The following is a 19,539-nucleotide window of genomic DNA, read 5'->3' as shown; positions in this document are numbered from 1 at the left end:
CCTGTTTTAACACCTATTCATCAAACGTGTGTGTGTGTGTGTGTGTGTGCGTGTGTGTTAACACAAAACACTGTGCCTAGGCCACATGTGAATTCAGTCTTAGATGAGGATGGCTTTGGAAAATCTGTAATATCATACAGATAAAGCCAGAGATGGAAAATACAGAGAGAAATTTCAGACAAAATATATTTCAGGGCAGCTGTATTTATTGAAGCCTTTAAGTAGAAGGATCCTAAAGCAGCAGCCAAGCTAACAAAATCCTCACTTTGTTTATCACTAATATTTCTGGCCCAAGTTAAAAGCAACCAGAGCTGTGTGTTCTAATACTAGGAAAAAGCATGCTTAAATAAAAAGTGCCAAGTTGAATCATACTTTATATTCAATAATACACTATTAACAACACGGTTTTGTTAGAAAAGCACTGCGTTTATTTTCAAGCACTGTAAGAAGATAATTGCAGGCAAAGGAGACATTTCTTTGTTTTCCCCTAGTCTGCATTTAGCCAGCACTAACAAAAGTTGTGCTTTCATTAGCCAAAATATATTCACAGTCACTGAAAGAGCCACAAAGAAATCTCTGCATGCCTGTAGAGATTACGAGAAGCGACACAAGCCTAGGCATCCACTCCCCCAGTGAGAGGCCACAGAGTGTCTTCAGATACCCTGCCCCAACAGAAAAGGCTCTAATGGAGTCCCTTCTGGCAATCATAAAACAAGAACTTGATGAAGCTGAACTACACAGAGTAATAGCTTGCCAGCAGGTGTTTGAACTAAAGATGGTGGGAGCTATTAATAGACATTGTACCTGCTAATTACTTTTCTGTGACTTAACATGACAGTGTGAGCGAGGAATTGTAGCTCTTTTCTTCACATGCTGACAAGCAGCAGCTCTAATCACCACTGAGGAGTTTTTTGAGGGTATTTTTGTGAGAACAGCCAGCCTGGTCCCTCTGCAAGCCCATCCTTGCAGGAGCATACCAAGAGTAGGAAGAGAGTTCACAAACCAAATGTGAAAATAAAGCAAACTTTTCTTAAAATAGTTTAATCAATGTTCATTAGTTATGTTCCCTGTTTCCCTCAATCAAAAAAAAAAGTTAAAATTTAGACCTCATCTCTTTCCTGTGTTAAATTCACTTGATTCTTGATGGTAGGAAATACATCTGACACTTTTAGCACAGCTAAAAAGTAAAGTGTTCCAAACTCGAACAGTGCTAACTAATCTCTGCTGGCTTAGACAGACAGTCTAGAAGATGCAAGGACTTTGGTTTTGGGTATTTTTATAGTGCCCATTCCAAGTGCAAGGCCATCTCAGCTACCTAAATAAGCCAAGCTCAGATCTAAACTCAGTACAATGTGCAACACAGACATAACCACAGTCCCATTAACAAACCCAGAAATCCCTTAGAACAGCTGTCTCGATCACAACTTTTATGCAACCATGAATATCTCTACGTCTCCAAGCACAAATGCTGTATCAAGTTCAGTGACACTGTTTGACTCTTACCAACACTCCAAGACAGGCCTCTCTGCCTACCTTTCTAAATCACTGTGTCTTCTCTTCAGCCCAGAAATCTGAAAACTTTGGGAAACAAAAGGCATGAAAGAATACTGCTGAAAACCATGGGAAGCAAAAGGCATGCAGAGACCAGTGCTCAGTTCTGCTGAAGAGACACGAGATGGGAACTGAAGGTCCTGCTGTAATACTGGTGCTTGTGGGCAAGAAGAAAATAAAAGCATTATCTTCACCAGACAAGGGAGCAGATAGCAGTGCTTACATTGATTAATTTCTGCTGCTCCTCTGCAGAATGCAACCATGACTGTATAAACTGAAGAAGGTGAAGGTTTATTTTAATTTGGTAACTATTTTTTGTAACACACACAAACAATATAATTTAAAGAAGAGAGAAAATGGCAACCATTTGAAAAGACAAATTTTATAGTCTAGATAGCTGTACTGAGCAATCAATTATGTGTAAAGAAGTGCAACTTCTCAACTACATCTGATATATCTCAGTAATAAGGATAACTATCACAAGAATGAAATAGTACGTTTTCTCTCCAATGCAATAAAAAGTCATTTTTCACTTATTCACAGGAGTTTTAGGCAAGAATAAATATGGCTGCTAAGAAATGGACTTAAAATCACCTCAGGTGAGTTTAATTCTTTTCCTCACTATCTTTCCAATGTTTTCACCTTCCACACTCCTTTCTGTTCGTATGATTTATTTGCTTTTAAACAAACAACCTGGAAACAGTAAAGTTCACAGGATCCTCATTTATTGAAAAGCCTGAGGAAGATTTTAAATGAATAATCAAAACAGCATCACACAGATATCACAGCACATGCAGTCATTTCACAACCACACCTGAAAATTAGTGGTGGGCAAAAATTTACCAAGATAAGTTCCACCCTTTACCTCTGAAGTTGATTTTAAAAATGAACAAAATGGATCTGAAACTCATTCTCCAAAACATTTGGCTGAACACATCCCACAAAGTATGAGGCAGATAGCTTACCAGCCCAAAGCTGCTAGCAACTGATATCACAGCTTGTCATATGGAAGGTGCCTTATGTAACTTTATACCTCATCAGATCTGCCTACAACATATATTTCTAACGGCCCTTCCTCCAGCATCTAGAAATGCTAACACTAAGGTTATCTCTCCTTCAAATAGCACTGGCATATGGGGTAATTTAGAAGTGCACAACACATGATCCTGACACATCTGTTTCTTCAACACAGAATAAGTAGATAAGGACAGAAACCCCAGATAGCTCAAATGACACTTATGATTTACTGCAATTATTAAACACGCACTGATTAAAAGCCAAACTGTTTCAAAGAATATAAATATTTGTCCTAAATGTTTATAGTCAGAAAAACACTCAGGTGTGTGATACTTCTAGCCTTGCAGAACCCAGGAAAGATGACTCTGAAGTCATCTTCATTATCTCCTTGAAAAATGCCCTTCTGTTTCTACACCACAATCAAGGAACATGTCAAAAAGCCAAGCCAAGCCCATACTTTGTAGTGCTGATAGAGCAATTATATAAACTATTCTTCATTCTCTTATTCAATCAATAGCCTCTGGAAGACCAAATGCTCATTACTTTTTTGGGTTTTTTTACTTTCTCATGCAATTTAGTCCCTAGCCTGCCAAATGCTCTTATTTCTCTATAATTTGAACTACCAGTTCCATATCCAGTTACATGCATTTCCAAAAGTCTTAAACAGCTAATCAGCAGTTCAAAATAATTGTTTGAAAAAGGAAATAAGTATTGTTATGAACACATTACCTTTTAGAAACATTATACATTGTAACAGCTCTTTTTATCTGGTCTGCTTTTAACTGGGGCTTACAATTTTATGAATGACCCTCCCAACCCAAGCCACACTATGACTCTATGAACCAGAGTATGTATTTCATACTTGCCCAAACCTCCAAGCAGTCCAAAGGGAAAAAAAAAAAAAAAAAAAAAAAAAAAGAAAAAAAAAAAAAAAAAAAAGAAAAGAAAAGAAAAGAAAAGAAAAGAAAAAGACTACCACCAACAAAATCCACAATTAAAAAGTATCTAGGATCCATGACTGATTCTTGAGGCTGGTGGGCAGAAGGATGTTCACCCTTTGCATGCAGATATATTTACTGCCTTTGGCACAAGATGGTGTTTACTGCAGTTCTGTGTAAAAAGATTTGCTAACACATTTTCGATGTGATCTATATGAGCTATCAGAAACTCTTTATCTCCTTAGCTTTATTGACCTGGTGATGGACTTCAGGATTTCCTGCACTGCAGTTAGATTAGCTCAGGCTGAGGACAGGGAGTCATATGATATATGATATATGATATATAAGCAGAACTTTGACTTGCAATGGGCAATAGTGAAAACGGTAAGTAATTTTTCTGCTATGAGCATTCAGAATACTAACAGTAAATTCCATCTTCAGTACATATAAATCTCCATTCTGAAATGAAGCCTACTTCATTTAGCACCAGAATGATTAAGTCTAATATTCACCGTTACTGACAAAACAGTTTTAAGATCTGACTAGTGATAAGTACAAAAAAAGCATTTCTGTGTGAGAAATGGCAGGAAGATGAAATTAAGATAAAAGGCATAATTCTTAAGAGGAATCAAATCATTCGTGGGTAAAGTAGGTCTATTTTTTACATTCATTTGCATATCAATGTTTTGTGTTAGTGGTAAATGGTAAGTAATTTCATGCTGTTAGTGCACACCAATGTTTTCTCTGCCAAATAACAATGCTATTTCATCTGCTGCAATCTTCTAGCTTTACAGATTCAAATATAGTGTGCAATAAATTCCTGTACAGCCATAGCAGATTTAACCAACTAGCATGAAACTAGTACTGAAACTAGTATGCTCTATAAAGCAAAAGCTGTTTTGTTTTATTTTTTAACTAAACTCTATTCTACACAAGTTAAGATTTCCTGAAGAATTATTTTGCAAATTCACAGGAACTTCATGAAGTTCTTTGCTAATGAAAAACTTCAAAGCATCCAAAATACATTTTTGAAGCTTTTCAAATTCTTATAACAACACATCTACTTTAGCATCTCTGTTTAAAAATATTTGCAAAATCAAATTAAATTAATTTAATCTTCATGCAAACACAATGAACATGATATTCAGGAAAGGAAAAAAAAAAGAATCTTAATTTGGCATCTTATTTATCAAGGCATTGTGGTAAACTAGATAACTAGACCATTTTCTTAAAGATGGAAGAAGTCATGTTTGGCTGAGCAGTCTTCAGTCTTTGTGTTCTCCAGGCAGCATGTAGTCTTTTTTAGGGAAAAACAGTCATACCCAGTTTCGTAAATGAAACTCCATCTCCTGACAAACAGATGATGGAAAAAGAATTATGTAATTTCTTTGCTTTCTTCAGGCCAGTTACATATAGCAGAAGCTACAAGATCCCCCAATGCATTCCAAACCTGATGACTGGTACAGTGATCTGACAGCATTATCTAAGGTATTTGTTCTTTATTATGCACTTCTCCCAATGCATCATCTCCTTTTCTTCTCAATTTATTTTCTACTGGCATTGTTCATTCACATGCAGTTTTTAAAGCAACCATCAAAGAAACAAGGCTCATCACATTTTGTGATGATGAGGTCCGCTACACTGTTGTTTGTTTAACGATTGAATGAAAGGCAGTGTTAGGCTAGCTTCACCCTCACACATGATCATGTTGAGGCTAACATCTTAATGGCAACTATTAGAACTAATGAACAACTGTGTATTTTATTACCTATGAATAGTGGAGAAACATGGCACTCAACTCAGTAGTTTTTCCTGTATCTCTAGAGGTGGACATGTAATTCCTCAGTCTATCATTTTCCACCAGTTTTGAGACAATTTTTTGGGGTGATTTTGTTAGTATGAATAAAAATGCCCATCCACATCAAGTAAAAATCTACCTGCTGACACCGCCAGCCTGATTGCATGTCCCAATTTAAACAGAAAGACAAGAACAGGAGATTTGTCTTGCTGGAAATCAAGTAATGCTGCCAGCATATATCCATCATGGTGGCTTCTCAAGGTTTCTCACCTTAAAAAGCACGTGACAAATTCTTAGCAGCAACAAAATACCATCACAGACATCACTACTTATTTCTTCTAAGCACAGATAACATTTCCTTTATCATGCCCTTTCTGACATATGGATTTTGTAAAACACAAAGCTGCACCGAGGCATGCATCTATTGAACATGCTCCCACCTTCCCAGTCTGAAGGAGAGAGGGAAGAGATGAACTGCCTTTGTTAGACTGCTTGCCCTCTCCCAGAGCATGTTCAGCTCCAGTGAAGGTATGCAGGATGTACACCCCCACCATTACCAGCAAGCATGATCTATAACAGCACTAGCAGCTGGGCAAAAACTTTATTCCTCCTTTCCTGAAGCACCACAGGAAAAGAAAACCTGTGAATATCACCCCCTGAATGCTTGTTCTGCTGTCAAGAGCACAGTATGGCAGGCTGGCAGCCAAGAGAGACTCTACTAAAGATGGATAGCACACGCCACCATTTGTCCTCTGATCAGCTCACAAACTCTGGAGGATCCATTTGTTGCAAGTGCTGATGACAGGAGGCAAATAATGTGAGAGACCACAGCCAGCCACCCACCCACCTTCTGTCAAAAACCCATAGAGAACATCCTTTAAATAGGATGTGGTATCAATCATAACTGGCTCCCAACTCTTACTGTGGCAGTTTGTGTGTTCAGCACAGTCCAAGAGCCCCCACTGGCATGTCCCCTGCACTCTCCATACCAGCCAGACATGCTTGTTCAGGCTCTCTGCCTTCACCTGGTAAGAAGGTGCAGCCCTGTGAATTATAGGCATACAACACAAGCAGCTGGTTTGCTGTTAGCCATATCCACAGCTGCCAGGAAACTGAAAGCAGAAGTTTACCCCCAAAAAATATTGGGAAGGGGGGGGCAGGAATAAAGCACATCAGCAATCAACACTGCAGAAACTTTCCTAAGTGACAGCAACTATGCATTGGAAAACTCTCCCCTGCAGAGTGGGAACAGATGAACAGTGGGAGAAGTTCTGTCCCCTCACTTGTACTCAATGCCAAAAACTGTTTAGGTGGTCACTCACTAACCCAGAGAGAAAGGGGGAAGAAGCAGAAGCAACAATCCTTTATTTTTCTTATATTTGCTTTTAAATCAATCTGGAGTTAAGCTTGCAAGGCATAATTAACTTTACTATTCATAGTCCATCATCCCAACCATATTCTCCAGCATCCAAAGAGATGTTAACTCATTTGGATCGTGTATTTGTAACTCTTGCTAAGTTCTATCATGAAACCTCTGTCAAACTCCTATCAAACAAACAAACAAAAAAATCAGATAATTTAAAAAAAATTACATAGCCACTATCTGAATTACCAGTTATCCTATATTGGAGAGTGATAGGCTTAATGTTCTTCTAAACAATACAGCTAATATTAAAGTCAAACCAGAAGAAAGGACAAGCCCTACCCAGGATAGACACTCACAGATGCAATAAAAAAAGCCTGTAAGTATAGGACCAGTCCAGCCAAATGGATTGCCTCTGAATTAAATTTTCCAAGAGGTTTATCTGATTGGTAAACAATAAATTCAAATTAAGTCCACTGAAATCAATATAACAATAACATTTTGTATCCTCGAGGAGCCATCAGGAGCCAATTGTGAGACTGCAAAAACCTCATCCTAAATTAGAAGCTGCGATCTGAACTCATGCCACTGTGTCTTAGCAATTTTCTCTAAGACAAACTCAGAAAAGCAGACAATACTGTATGTGCAACAAGAACAGGAAGGGAGAGTCTTGCTGCATGCATTTAAGATGCAGTGTTATCCTTTGCTAAAAATTCCTTATTTTATATTAAACTTAGTTCCATATATTTTTGCCTAAGATAAAGGAGCTACAAAGACAAGCTGTGTTTGTTTGTCTGAAGATTATATTTGTAATTACATACCAAAGAAAAAAGAAATTTCAGCTAATAAACAAGGGGTTTTTTCCCTTAACAGTAATCTATTTTTCAAAGAGCCACAATCTGTTTCTCTGCATGACTGGGAAAAACGGTCATTGGTGCTACCCCTTAGACTTTATCTTTCTCAGTTAACTGAAGTATTTACTTTGTTGTTTTCTTTTGCACTGTTTGATAAGAAAAGTACTTTGTGAATAACTCTTTATGTCCTCTTCTATATCAGTAGCATTTTTTTAAGATTGCAGCTTCCTTATTTAAAAAACAAATTGATGAGTTAACTTATTGCACTGACTCACACTGCAACGCTACTAGCAACTATATTCTACTGAAGATAATCTGTGTTTAAAATCAAATGTTTTCCTGTGCCAAAAAGCTTTCTCCTTTTTTAAACTTTTTTTGCGTATGGTTTTTTTTTCACTCTCTCCTTTTCATTACATTTCACAATACCCCAAAAATGTAACAACAGGGTATTCCGAAAAGCTGCTGCATATGGAGAACCAACCAGCCCTTGTGAAGAGCCTTTCAGCCTACCGTCTTTGATTGCCTCTCCCAGGATTCAGCTTTCTTAAAAGCTCCTTCTGAGGCTTGAAGAATAGCATGTACTAAAAACCCACAAAACAGCACCTTAGGCAGTGAAGTACATCTTAACAGAGCTATTCACAATCTTTTCTACAGTGGAGAATGCTGTGTGCCCAATCTATCACTAATCTTTACAGACACACACTAGAAGTTCATAAGGAGGGTGAAGTCAGCACCACACCCCTCACTGAGCAGATAATCCTAGTTATGCACGACATGACCTAACTGAAAAGACCATTACCAATGTGCCCCATCAAAAATTTATGTATTATTTATACATAAGGTAATTACTTCAGTATTTAATCCTTTCAACTGTGAAATATAAGAAGCTCTGTTTCATCAGGCTCAAAAAATCATCTAAAACATAATTTGCATGAAAGGACCAGTGAAGAATGACATGGTTAATATCAGAACATTTTGTTTGTAAAGGGCAACCAACACTCAATTACACCATTCACATATATAATTATTTTACATTCCAAACTAGAGTCTAGCTTCTCTAGAAACTAGTGATCTCAGATAAAATTTTATTCTATAAAGACAAATATGCAAGCCCTAAATCTCTGATACGAGTTTATTTAGCAAACATAACTCTATCAATAGATTTTTCCCTTTATCTTGCCCCTGGTTTAAAATGCTAAACTGTTCACACATTACAAATCAGGAGTTTCTTGAGCTGCTTAGACAAGTCTTTAGGACTAACAATTTGAGTACAGGAAGTGTGAATATGTGAACACTGTTCACCCCTCCCCATTTGCCCCAAGAAGTTTACCAGTGCACAGAGCAAGTCTACTGCTTCCAAGATAAGCTCCTGATGGCCAATTCGTGTGACTCCAAGGTCTTCCAGTTCCTGATGAGTAATTCGTAATAGCTGGTCACCACTAATCTTCTCTCTCTCAAAGTTCTTTATATATTGCTGCAGGCAATCATCAAGACCTGCACAAAAGGACAGAAGGAGGGAAGACAAAAGTTAGCAACATTTTGTACCCTAATAGGAAATAAAACTGGCCAAAAGTTAAGGCAGAAGAGGATTCTTGCCCTATCTCTAAGAGACGCCTTTTAACATTAAAAAAACCTTTATTTTACCCAAGAACCTTGAGATTCAAAGAGCTACAACAGCCATGGCTTTTATACCTGTGGACAATACCAACTGATCCTGAACCCTGAAAAAAGCCCTGAATTCTTGTAGTTTACTGTGCTATGAATGCCAACCTGGCAGCCCCTAATAACAGGTATGCTAGGGATGCCTCCACACATCTGGAAGGGGAGAGGAGAAAATGGAACACAACAGTCAAAGTGGCAGTGCCAAACCACAGCATCTCTCCCAGTCCAAGGTCCCTAATATATTGCTGAGACACCTGAAAGTTCACAGATCATGCTAGCCTCTAAAACAAGCTGCAAAGAACTCTAGAGAATACGAAAGGCAGTAGCACAGCAAATGCAAAAACTGGGCCCCAACTCAGCAGCAGATGCAGCTCAATGTCCTACAAAGAGACCTGCAAAGAGTGACATTACACAAATGAGCAAGAAAAGCCACTTAAAACAAGACCTGGCTGCACTTCTCAGAACACAGGGAGCAGAAACAGGCCCATTGTGCCAAAAATCATGGCTGAAAGTCATGCACCACATTTGCTTAGGACATGGCTCAAGCAGCATTGTACAGGTCCTGCTTTGGGGGGCCTCCATATTCTACCTTTTCAGTTTGATTATGAGTCAGTGATATTCAGCTGGCCACACATTCACCTGGAGCAAAGAGCTCTGCAGATTGTGAGAGAATCCATCACACATCTCTGGCCCATCCATCTTTGCCCAAGAGAGCCAGGCAGTACAGGGAAGCTCTGCAGCATGTGCACTCATGTACCAACGGGATAAGTAAGACTCTTGGGTATTTGGTGGTCCATTTAACATTTCTGTCTGAATATTTCCAATGGATCAACATGACTGCTACCAAGCAACAGGACTTGACAAAGCTCTAAATGCATTAATTTCTTGAGAGATAATACAACCTTTCTGAAAAATGTCTTCAAACAATCCCTAAGAGTGAAAAGACATCTGCTCATTAGACTGGAAGAAACCAAGAACATTCTTACTTGCTAATCAAAATGTCTGAAAAATCTGAAGATACATGGAAGATAAAAGATTGATCTGACTGCTGAGCCCCAGTTATATTGTAAGAGCCCTGGTATACAACATAAAGCTTCTCTGAAACTGGTTTTGTTGCATTTTTGGTTGTCATTCATGCTTTTCAGGGTGTAGCCACACCTCAGAAGAGACTCTCATGAGGAACATGTTGGTGCTGCAGGCAGGGGTGCCCCAGTAGCAGGCCAGCCTGCTGCTCCTGGCTCAGCCCTGGGGCAGGAGTCACCCACACTCTGTCCATGCTACACCAACACAATATTCATATTGTGGTGGTATAGCATGGACAGAGTGGCTTTAACCTCTAGAATTCACACACTGAAACTAAACCACACACAAACAAGCTGTAAAAAAAGTGCTCCAGTCTCAAGGTACAGGAGAAAGTCCCCAGTTCCAGCAGACTTCAACCATGTCCTTCCAGAGCCTGCTGCCTGATTTTCTGCCTCCAAAACATAACCACCTAAAGGTCTAGGTAAATCAAGCACTTGAAGCTATTGCCTTCATTTCACTGCCCTCTCCAATCAGTTGCTCAACCCATTTTTCAGGAAAGAAATCTTAAGAGGGCAGGAGAGGCCCCCTCCATAGGCAGCTGCTTAGATCAGCTCAGCTGGTCAGAGCATGGTACTAACATGCACCAAAGCTGGGAGGGGGTTGATCCTTGTACAGACCACTCTCAAGAGCTGGACTCAATGATCCTTGTGGGCCCCTTCAACCCAGAACATTCTGTAATTCTGTGACAGGGTGAAAATTGAGCTGTCAGGAAAGAAGACCAGCCTGACTGAACCGAGATCTTTGACTGAAACTCAGGGAAAAAAGAGAGTTTATGACTTTTGCAGAAGGGACAGGAAACTCAGGAGGACTACAGGCATATCATGAGGTTATATAGGGAGAAAATCAGAAAGACCAAAGCCCAACTAGAACTTAATTGGGCCAGTGCCATAAAAGAAAACATAAGTGTTTCTATAAATACATTAACAACCAAATGAGAGCCACAGAGAATCTTCCACCTTTATCAGATGTGGGGGGAAACACAGCAGGGAAGAATGAAGAGAAGACTAAGGTACTTTATGTCTTTGCCTCAGCCTTGAGTAACAAGACCAGTTGTTCTCCAGGGAGCCAACCCCTGAGCTTGAAGACAGGGATGGGGAGCAGAATGAAGCCTCCAGGACCCAAGGGAAAATGGTCAGTGACCTATTAGGTTACTTAAACACAAAAAAGTCTGTGGGGTTGGATGGGATCCACCCAAGGGTACTGAGGGAGCTGATGCAAGTGCTCACTGAGCCACTTTACACCAAACAGCAGCAGTCCTGGCTAACTGGAGAGGTTCCAGTTGACTGCAGGTCAGCAAATGTGATGTCCAGCTCTAGGAAGTGCTAGAAGGAGGATCTGGGCACCCACAAACCTTTCAGTCTGAACTCATGCCAGGAAAGGCCACGGAGCAGCTCTTCCTGAGTGCAATCACACAGCACACACGGGACAACTGGGAGATCAGGCCCAACCAGCACGGATTTAGAAAAGGCACGTTCTCTTTGACCAACTGAGCTCCTGCTGTGACAGGGTGACCCCCTTAGCAAATGAGGAAAAAGCTGTGGTATAGACTTCAGAAGAGTCTCTGACATCATTTCCCACAGCATTTTCCTGGAAAAACTGGCAATTCATGGCTTGGATGGGTGTACTCTTGGCTGGGTATAAAACTGGAGGGATGACTGGGCTCTGGGAGTGGTGGTGAATGGAGTTAATCCAGCTGGTGGCTGGTCACAAGTGATGCTCTTCGGGATTCTCTGTTGAGACCAGTCCATTTTAAAATATTGATGATCAGGATGAGGGACTCAATGTACTTCTGCACTTCCTGAACTTAAAACCCACACAGACTCCTGAATGAGAATAACATTAAATAATCAACGTCATCAGGTATCAAAAAATGAATTACCAGTTAAGGCACTAGCAACACAAATTCAGAATGAGACATGACAGATGCACTTAATAAACCCTTACTGACAGATAATTCTACGTAAAGGCATTACTCTTCCTCCTCCTGCTACCTAACTATTTTTGTCATTCAGATGTAATCTAGATGGATGCATGTAGTCCCTACAGGGTGAGAAAAAAGTTAAGGAGAACAAAATACTACTGACAATTGTTTGACTCACCAATTTCAAATAAATTACAGCCAGGAAACAACAAAATAATTTAACCATATACTGGATGACGTTTACAGAATAGCTTGCCACAAATATGTCTCCTTATTCCTTAAGCATCCTTTTAAAGTAATTTATTTCTGTCATTTTATTTCCAAATTAGAGAACTCTTCTTTTTGTAAACAAAACTGTGCACAGATGATAATGATGACAATCATGATGATGATGATAATAATACAAAAAGGCCAGCATTCCTTTCCCACACCTTTTGCCCCCAAAGCCACAACACATCCAGACAGCCACTGCTGCCTTCAAATCAACAGGAGGGGAGCTGCAGGGAATGAGCATTCCCAGCTGATGATACCATTAACCTGGGACAGGACAAGATGTACCAAAAAACACCAGGTGCCTGGAGAGGAAGCTAAGTGAAAATAACACCTAAAGAGTACTGTCTTGTCCTAATTTCCTGCAAGTCCAAACTCCACACAACCTCAATGTAGTTAGCAATTTTTCTAGCTGCCAAGGGCTGCTCTGCTTCTTCCCCTCTGTCATATGAGAGGATGTCACCCAACTCTCATATCACAGCAATACCAGCAAATAATTTGGTTTGATGCACTGCTCCCTGTGCCTGGCCATGTGTGAGATTAAGACTGCAGTGCATCCAGCACTCCTGGATATTTCAAGAAGTGGCCTCAGTCCAAAAGCCAGGTTCATGATTATGTTCTGGATGTGTAAGGCCCTGGAGTATATAAAAAGCAGGTTTTGTGGTGTCAGTACACAAGTAATAGTCTTATATTCAACAACTCTGTTCCTCACCCAAAAGAACTGTAAGATTTCTGAATATGTAAAGGCACAGGGGTTTTAGCAGAAAGAGAGGTAAAGTACGACACTCGTCCTCTTACACTGGATGATGATAGTCCTCTTCCTTTTAAACCTACTCTTTAAAGGAAACTATATACTATAACCTTTTTTCCTTGAAAGATCCCTGGTCTTGAGTTCCAGCAGTAACACAGATCTCCAGTGATTTTAACTCCCCTGCCCCACATGCTTTTCACCCGAGCTTATCAACCACGGAGTCTGAATGCTGTCCAGACCCCACTGTCACTCATTACCTGGCCCGTTCGATTCACGCCTACAAGAGCAATGAAGATGTTGAAACACTGCCCATCTTTGTTAGCTGGTGTGTACCTGAGGTGTTGGTGTACCAGATGGACCATTCTGGCACTGACAGAAAAGGAACAACTTTTTACATTTAATCTCAAGCAAGCTCTACCTCTCTTGTGGGATTAAATACATAAATACCAGCAAGAAAGTAAGAAATGCTCCTCCAAAAAAAACTGTACAGAAGACTCAATGCTTTAAATACAAAAAAAACCCCACAACCCTCATCTAGAAAAGTTTTTCTTGCAAGTAGAACATACTGGAGCTGGTTTTTTTCCCAATTCTGTCATTGAGTTCTACCTTGCATGGGCTTATTCAGAATTCATCAAACTACTAACAATTTTTAACACTTCACAGATGCAAATCAGACAGATTTCTGTGTAATTAATTCCTTTTACTACAACAGCATCATAGAAAGTGATCAAGAAAGGTTTAATTTTATTTTTTTATTCATAGGATTTTCTGGACTGCAAGATCCAGTACAACCCTCCAGAGAAATCCTCCATGTCACAGTCTCCTAACTAATAACTTCATGATCATTCTGAGGAATTGTCTTATTTTGATGTGTGTAACAGGTCATCTGTTTTCTTTTGAAACAAGCCAACGAACAAACTGCCCTGTAATTCAGTGCCCCAACATGTTATGCACATCTGTGATAACTGAAACTCAAATAAGCCTCTCCATGAAATATATTTGAGGTTCTGATCTCAGTCTGCTCCTTCTCTGCAAGCAGTTCAGTCGTTTCTTCCACCTCTAAGAGACTATATTAAAATAGGCTCTTTCTATGGCTAGATCTGAATAAAATCAGCTGCTCAGATACAGTTCTAAAACAGAGTCAACTAGGTAGAATATTCTTCCCGAAATTGGCAGTAAAAATTTTTTTCTTTGAGGTTGGGAAACTACAGTGGAAATAACAGACCTTCTGTCCTTATCAGCCACCTTTTCAGTTTGGCTTAAGGAAAAGATGATAACATTACAGGTTTAATTATCATACCTGAAACTTTGACAAGGGAGTATATTTTTCTACTCTGGTATATCAAAGTGAGAACACAAACTGACAACTTCCCTGAGTAAGTCCTTGTTCTGTAAATACAGCACTTACTGAAAAGCAGTAACATACAAACAATCCATGGAATAATTTTGCATGGGAAGGAAAGGCACACAGCTTTACTAAAAAAAAAAACCAAAAAAATCAGAAACAAAATGAAATGTCTAGGCTTTTCTTTTTTCTTTAAATATAAGGCAAACAAAATTATCTTTCAATCTGAACAGGAGTTCCTGTACTCCAACAGCTTTTATACCTTAACAAATAAAAATTCAAGCAATGGACTGCAGCACAGAATTTACCAAACCATGAAAAAGAAAAGTAAGCTAGAATGTAATATAGACTGGGTGTGCATATATGTAGCACTATCCCAGTGCCTTTTCATATTGCAAGCTATTATTTGCAATGCTTTTACCTAAACCAGAATGCTGGAAGTCACCTCTCAAAAGTTACAGTTGTTTTATCCCTGCTCACCACTAAATTTAAGCCAAGTATTCTTAAGGACTGTCAATCTTTGAGACTGCACATCAGTCTACATATGTTTCAAACTCAAAGTCTGAAGTTAAAAAATTGTTTCAAACTTGAAGGTAAGTTAAAAATTTTGCTATGACATATGCATTTGCACCTAGGCTTCACTAATCCAGGGCTGATATGCTATTAGTCTATTCACTTCAATTGTACAAAAGTACAAGCTTTACTTATGCCAAAGAGCAAGGCCACCAAGCAGAAAACTACGCCCTCTCTTCCCCTTCCACCAAGAGAGCCATTCCTGGGCACAGACACTGTTGGCAGGTCACAACAGGCAATTATCCCCACTCACATTTTCTCCCCAGAACCAAAAGATAAGAGGCAAGACTGGGAAATGCCAGTTTTCCCCACAATCTGTACATGGGAGATGGGCATTTGGAAACTCTCCATGCCCCTCAGTCCGAATGTCAGCACAGAAAGCAGGGGCGAGCCAAGCCAGCCGCCTCCCACCTGCAAGGCAAAGATAATTCTCCTCTGCCCACAGAAGGGATGCTCACTGCTTCAGGGTCTTCAGCACCTCCTGGGCTTCGTATGTGACAAACAGATGTCACAGTTATTAGTGCCAGAAGACAGTGCAAAGAACAGAACGTTTTAAGAGCCGTGGATGGCAAATGCCTACTGTGAACACGATAACTGCAAAAAAGTAATGCCCCACCCCAGAGGAGCACTGAGGAAGGATGTTCCATGATCCACCAGAAGCAGCTTTCAGTACAGACTGAAAAAACATTATGATACATTTGAAACTGGAAAAAAAACCCCAGCACATTAATTGCAGGCCGATTAAGGAATGGGTACAGGATTAATGAAAAAAAGAATTGCCAAATGCCTGGATTACAGCAGTACTTGCAAAAGAGCAAGACAATCAGTTTGTGCACTGTTTATCTGTAATTTCAGATGAAAGCACTCTAACTGCAAAACATATCTGTTCTTCACTCTGTAGAATTACTCTGTTACTTATTCCCTTCTCTCCCTCTCTATGACATAGCAGAGTAAAATAAAATTCCAAAAGCATTAAAGAGAAATATTAAAAATTACCAAGAACATCCAAATAATTATTCCTTCAAGCATAACATGTATTCATAGAATATAGTATAAGATTACATGTTTTCTATGTGCAGTTTAGTTTAAATGTATTTTTTACTAAGAATTTTCAAATGTTCAGTCAAAACATTAGCTGAAAGGTACTGCTAACTAAAAACTACTATTTTAGATAATGAAAGAGAAACAGAATTAAAAAACCCACTTTATATCCACTGGGTATATATTACTACATCTAGAAAAGCATGCTAAGTTTGTAAAATGAAGAATACAAAAGAGAGATGTGAACATGAAAAGCAGCAACATAATTCAAATTCAGCCTCTCTTGACTTGTTCTTCTTAAGGTCCTTGCCAGGAGAAGGACCTGTGGTTGGTCAGTGGAAAGCCACAAGCAAACAAGGAGAGGGCATTACACTGGGCAAGAACCTGGGAGTCAAAGAGTGCCTTTGTGACAGCAATGGATCAAAACAGAAGCCTGAGATGAAAGATGTACTGTCTCAAGTCACTGTGAATTCTGCAATTAAAAATTAAATCCTGCTCAAGGAATCCAGCTGTGAAGGAGCTGCTACTTCTATGCCTACAGGTGCATTCTCTTTTTGGGATTGCCCTCTTATAAGATCTGGATTTATTAATTGTATGACCATGTTGGCAATACATGGCAATTCTGTTTATCAGAAAATTAGAGAAATATCTTTCTCTAAGAAATATCTCTAAAAGACTTTGTGGATCACACGTGGCTCATCTAAAGCTCTACTATACAAAGAACTTCACACTGACCAATTTAAAAGCGTTCTATTGAAAAAAGAAAACGAAAGGAGACAAGAGAAACCAAAAATGTAGATGCAGAACTAACTATAAGCATGACTTAAAGACACACAAGACCAAACTGGTGCTGTGTCCAACAGGGCTTATTTTAATAAAATCAGTTTAGACTACTTATAATCAGAGCTTATTATGGCAAGCTGGACTTGTTAATTCCAAGAATAATATCCACAGTGTTCTGTTTAGCTGTCTGTAAATGTAATCATTTGTATTTCTCTGGGTACTTTTTGCTTCCATTATGCCTATCTGTATAGCTAAGCCAAATCTTTACACAACCACATAGCAGTTTTGCAAAGTCTTCTAAACCTTAAAACATGCATAACACTGCAACAACCAGTGTTGAGCTTCATTTTTATGAAATTCAAGGATTAGTATCCCTGATTATCAATATTGTTCTCAATGTAAGGGGTTATAATTATTGTTATATTTAGGACTTTTATTATTGGATTACAATGAACACATTGTTCAACTACAGCTGTGGCCTTTACACATGAGAATTGCTGAAGTGTGCTGAAAAGTTTGTGTAGCTGATAATGGCAGCAGAAATCTCTGACAGAGGAAAGGAGAGGAGCCAAACAACCCACAGCATCATTAAATATCAGGAATCCCTCAAATGAAGCAAAATGAAAGGAACACATTCACTTACTCTTGATAATCACAATACCCAACTGCAGGGGCCTAGGACAGCCCCACTGGGGCTGTGAAGAGAAAGTGTGCATTCACTTTTATAGTAGAATGTATAAAATGACAGCTTTTTAAGTTCAAGGTTAGAAGTTCAGCCCAATAGGAGAGGCATCTCAGAAATATCTGATCCAAAATCAGAAGTTCTCCAAAAAGTTATCCAAGCATTAAGATTATAAGACTATAAAGACTGAATTAAATACTCCCCTAAAATTTCAAAGAGGAAATTACATTATTTTTTCTTACTTAAGTCTATGCCCTTATGATTTTTGGAGCAGAACTGATGACAGGAATGTACCATCAAAGTTTTGCAAAAGCAAGAGGTAAAAGTGACATTGGCACTTTACATGTAATAATATATTTTAATGATCCAGGCTTATGATTTTTAAGAATCCAGCCAGTCTAGCCTTATTCAGGGACCCACAATGCTAGAAACTGAACAAAGTAACATACAAGGAGACATGGCCCTGACCCAAGAAGCTCAATATACTTCTCTTTTCCCAAGAAATTCACGCTGGCTAGCTAATAAAGGCAAATCCCTCAACAGCTACTTTCATTTCTATTCTGTTTAACATTGCAGTTTTCGTATTCTCACAATCATTCTCCCCTTTTTTCACACGTACTCTAGTGTGCAGAATACCTCAAGAAAGGAAAATCTAACATTCTTCCTCCAAGTACCACGTTTCTGCTCCAATTATCACAAATAAACTAGAATACACTGCAATTATCTTAGCATATAGGAATTTTTCAACCACCACCATAAAATTAGGGCTATAAATACCATTAACTAACACCTATTTGATTTATATTTCATTAAATGTTAAAATTTCAAATGTTACCATTTTTCTTCTCTAAAATGATTCCTTGTACAACAGCTGTCTGCACCCCTACCACTGTAGGGATTTGATGTTTCCTACAAATTTGCTATTACACATCCAACTATAAGGAGTAACTTTATTACTAATTGGATCCTCATACAATACAAATAGTACAACAAAAAGTTTTTCTCAGCAGCGTCTTTCTGACTTTAGAGTATCTGGGGGCAAGAACAAAGCAACTTTAATCTTTAATAAGATTAAAACACAGCTTATCCCCAAAAATACAATATTCTGGTACCAGCACACAAAGAGGCTAAACCACTGGTTTACACAGAAAAAACAACTGACCATTTAATAAGTGTGGCTTTGTTACTTCTCCAACACATCTCTCTAGCAAGCACTGAGCACTGACGACATTAAAACAGGCTGAAGGGAGTACCACCATCCTCAAGCACACCACCAACATAGACAGCAGTGCCAGAGCTGGAAAGGACCAAAGCAAACCTGCCCTCCATCCGTCCCAGCCCTGGGCTACAGCTGCACATCTCTGAGCACAACTGCACTGATGTGCCTCACCTGCCCCCAAATAATTTTGCGCCAAGTAACAATGACAAACTATCAAATTCCCCAATATTACTGTAAGCACTGAAATGCAACCACCATATTCCCTAAGGATGGCAGGCTTTGTCTAAATAGGTGTGGTATTGGCTTATTCAATACTTTAGAAGAGGCTAAGTCGGAAACACACCCTCAGGACTTAAGATATGAAAGCCTTAATTTTTCATAGCTTTTCACTGTCTCCCATGATTATTTGCAGCTGTGCTTCACACCATACAACCATAGAAAGTGCAAAGCCATCAAATGTGCAAGCATGCACCAGGCAGGACAGGAGGGAAAGTTTCTTCAAACTCTGAGTGAACTCCCTCCCATTCCTTTTTCCTTCTCACAACGCCCATGCATTTCCCAGGCTCAAAACTCTTTAGAATGAGTTCACACAACTTGGCACAGTGTGAGACTTGGGATGGTTTTAGAGTTGTGGGCAGAAAAAGCTGCGCATCCCCCTGCACATGACAAAGAAACATCTGTAACTTAA

The 19,539-nt window shown here is 39.2% G+C and overlaps 1 protein-coding gene across 6 annotated transcripts in view; it reads right to left on the bottom strand.

The window, feature by feature from the left end:
• The window catches only part of CNKSR2 (connector enhancer of kinase suppressor of Ras 2), a 205,884-nt gene that overhangs the window by 160,926 nt on the left and 25,419 nt on the right, over nucleotides 1-19,539 (bottom strand). For all 6 annotated transcript variants that reach the window (XM_058044931.1, XM_058044933.1, XM_058044932.1 and 3 more), the window contains exon 2: nucleotides 8,852-9,015. In XM_058044931.1, coding sequence (XP_057900914.1) covers nucleotides 8,852-9,015 — 164 coding nt within the window. The remainder of the gene's footprint in view (nucleotides 1-8,851; nucleotides 9,016-19,539) is intronic.

Source organism: Melospiza georgiana, chromosome 2 (genome assembly GCF_028018845.1).
Source record: "Melospiza georgiana isolate bMelGeo1 chromosome 2, bMelGeo1.pri, whole genome shotgun sequence".
In the NCBI taxonomy this organism is placed as follows: domain Eukaryota; kingdom Metazoa; phylum Chordata; class Aves; order Passeriformes; family Passerellidae; genus Melospiza; species Melospiza georgiana.
The sequence above is the reverse complement of the archived record's forward strand: the minus strand, read 5'-3'. Positions and strand labels throughout refer to the sequence as shown.